Source organism: Lepidochelys kempii, chromosome 1, assembly GCF_965140265.1.
Source record: "Lepidochelys kempii isolate rLepKem1 chromosome 1, rLepKem1.hap2, whole genome shotgun sequence".
Taxonomy (NCBI): domain Eukaryota; kingdom Metazoa; phylum Chordata; order Testudines; family Cheloniidae; genus Lepidochelys; species Lepidochelys kempii.
The window spans coordinates 1699021-1702381 of record NC_133256.1 but is presented as its reverse complement, the minus strand read 5'-3'; the positions used below and the strand labels follow the sequence as shown (position 1 = coordinate 1702381).

General features: G+C 44.7%; 1 protein-coding gene across 1 annotated transcript; it reads right to left on the bottom strand.

Moving 5' to 3' along the window:
* Positions 1 to 267: 267 nt before the first annotated feature.
* On the bottom strand, positions 268 to 1266 carry LOC140914467 (olfactory receptor 52R1-like). The gene has a single exon (XM_073352402.1). The coding sequence runs from the start codon at positions 1264 to 1266 to the stop codon at positions 268 to 270; it is 999 nt and encodes a 332-aa protein (XP_073208503.1).
* Positions 1267 to 3361: the final 2095 nt, after the last annotated feature.

The window sequence follows — 3361 nt, the reverse complement described above, 5'->3', positions numbered from 1 at the left end:
GCAGGGCCTTGGGAGAACAGGCTCAGGGCTCAGGGCCTCAGGGTTCCAGTTAAAAGCAATTAGAAAGGTGGGAACCCTATGAGTTAATGAGTTGTACACAGACCAATTCCCCAGTCCCTCATGCTCACACAGCCCACTAAGGCCAGGAAAGGATTCAATGTCAGTTTGACTGTCCAGTCAGTGATTCAGGGAAGAGAGCCCAGCACCATCTCACCACACAGCTCTGCACGGAGGTCAGTCTGAGAGCCAGAGCACCAGGAGAAAAATTTAGATGTCTTTATGAATAAAGAGCTGGAGCAGCCTGTCCCGGACCTGTTTGGTCCTCACCCCGTAGATGATGGGGTTTAGCATGGGGGGCACCAGGATGTTCAAGTTGCCAATGAGAACATGGAAATGCAGGGCCACATTCTGGCCAAACCGGTATGTGAGGGAGGAGAAGAGAGATGGGACGTAAAAGGTTAAGATGGCACAGAGGTGGGAGATGCAGGTCCCAAAAGTCTTGAGCCGGGCGTCCTTTGTGGGGAGGCGGAAGATAGCCCTGAGGATCTGGGTATAGGACAATGCAACAAAAAACATATCCAGACCCTTCACACAGAATAGCACAAAGAGGCCGTAGTAACTACTGATGCGGGTATCGGCGCAAGCCAGCTTCACCACAGCTATATGCGCGCAGTACGTATCGGGGATGATGTTGGTTTCGCAATATGGCCACTGCCTCACCAGGAGGAGATAGGGCAGTGTGAGCATGCCACCACGCAGCACCACGGCCAGGCCAATCTTGGCCACCATGGGGTTTGTCAGGATGGTGGAATGTCTCAGGGGATGGCAGATGGCCACGTAGCGGTCAAAACCCATGGCCGCGAGGATCCCAGACTCCATCACTAAGAACGAGTGAATGAAGTACATCTGGGTGAGGCAGGCACTGAAACCTATCTCCCTCGAATTGAACCAGAAGATGCTCAGCATTTTGGGCAGCATGGATGTAGGCAGGACCAGGTCGGTGACAGCCAGCATGCAGAGGAAATAGGACATGGGGGCATGGAGGCTCCGCTCCCTCTTCACGACGAATAGGATGGTGAAGTTCCCCAAGATAGCTATGGTGTACATGGTGCAGAAGGGGATGGAAATCCAGACATGGGCTGCCTCCAGGCCGGAAATGCCCAGCAGGATGAAGGTGGAGGGGTTGGTGAAGTGAGTTGTGTTGGAATCTGACATGGAGTAGGGGAGAAGGTGTCCAACTATGAGGCAGAACGGTGTCTCCTGCATGTACTGTACATTCCTCTGACTTTGTGGATGTGCCCAGGGTCTAGGGTGATGGTCACAGTACAAATGCCTGGATGGAGAGACAATGTTAATATGAGACATTACATGCACTACTGGGTACTGTTCTCATGGGTGTAGGAAATTGGTCACTATTCAGATAAATGAATTATGAACAAGTGACCCTACTAATGCCAATTCCACTTTTTATGATGCTCAAAATCTAAGAGTGAAAAAGAAACAAAGCTTTGACAAAACATGTACCAGAGGGAAACATCCCAACTAGAACTCACCTCATGGAAAAGACCTGAGCGTCATTGATAGCAGCTCCACGGAAACAGTTGCTTATTCACAGCAGTGGCCAAAACAAAGACAATGTTTGGATGCCTAAGGAATGGGATGGAGAATATCCTGCTCTGGACACACGCTCAGTTGTGGACACTCAGTCTCTATAAAGTGTATAGCAGACAGAAAGTGGATTTCTGAGATAGGCTATGAGAATGGGGGAGGCTGCCATATGCCGACAGACTGAAAAGTCTGGGAGTGTTGAGCATAGAGAAGAGACAAAGAAAACGGGGCATATGATAGAGGAGCAGAAAATAAAGAACAAACTGATTACATTCAAATGGACAAACACAGAACAGTTCCCAAACATTAATATCTATAGACACTTAGTTTCAGAGTGGTAGCCATGTTAGTCTGTATCAGCAAAAAGAACAAGAGATCCTTGTGGCACCTTAGAGTCCATTTGTTTGGGCATAAGATTTCGTGGGCTAGAACCCACTTCATCAGATGCATGGAGTGGAAAATACAGGAGCAGGTATAAATACATGAAAAGATGGGAGTTGCCTTACCAAGTGTGAGGTCAGTTTAAAGAGACAATTCACTTAGTGGGCTAATTCTCCAAAGGAGAGGCAAAAGATCAATAAAAGTGATTTGGAGGAAAAATTTCAAGAGACAAAATGAGAATGAAAATTTGGAGTTCTTGAAGAAGAGTTTATTAGATTGGCAAAAATCCACCATTCCACTGACAAGAAAGTTAGAAAAAACAAATCCCGGTTTACTGACAAAGTGAATGCAGCAATTGGGGGTAGGTGGGGGGAGAACAGGATGGGAAGCAATATATAACAAGTGGGGAAAATGGAAAATAGAGAGCAAATAATACAAATTTGAATTTATGAAAATTAATAAGGGATGCTAAAAACATCATGGAAAAATCCATGCATGGCAGGTTTAAGGATCACAAAAAGGAGGTTATTAAAGTATATTAAGAACAAAACAAATCCTAGAAAAGGTTTAGGGATTTCTTTGAGGGAGAAATGGTGTTTGTTAATGTTGCAGGAAAGGTAGATATCTTCAACATATAGTTGTACTCTGCATTTGGAAAGAAACGGTATGAGAAACATATATCACCTGAGATGATGAAATACTTTCCAGTCCATTAGCAGTCAAGGATGGCGATAAACAGCATCTGCAATTGACTCTTAGAGTTCCAAACACCAGAGTTACGAACTGACTGCTCAAGCGCACATCTCACTCAGAACCAGACATACACAGTGAGGCAGCCGGGGAGCCAAAAGGGAAAAAAAAAGGCAGGGGGGAGGCAAATACAGGACAGTTCTGGGTTAAACGTAGTAAAGTATTCAATAAAAAAAGAGAAAGTTTTAAAAAAAAGAGTTTACAAAGTTAGGAAACAAGGGAAAAGCTGGTCTGGGATTAGTTAAAAAAAGTCTATGAATTTAGTTAATGCCAGTCAACAACATGACTTATGGAAAACACGTCTTGTCAAATAAACCCGATTTCATCCTTCAATGAGTGCACTTTTGATTGATCAAGGGAACCATGCAGATGCAATAGACGGATTTCTCTGAGGCATTTGTTTTAGTAGGGGGGAAAATTCAGATAGAAAAATGCACACTCTACAGTATCAGTAGAGCACATGTAAAGTGGACCAAAAACTGGCTAACTGAAAGAGCTTAGAAAGCAGGTGTCAATGGGCCATTGTCAGTGAATGGGGGTGTTTCTATGTGGTTCAACAGGGATCCGTTTTTGGCCCTATACTATTTAATATTTTCAGCAATGCTCTGGAAGCAAATAGAAA

Excerpts from the sequence above, each read along its gene's own strand:
- LOC140914467 (XM_073352402.1), bottom strand. The coding sequence starts at position 1,266 with ATGCAGGAGACACCGTTCTGCCTCATAGTTGGACACCTTCTCCCCTAC.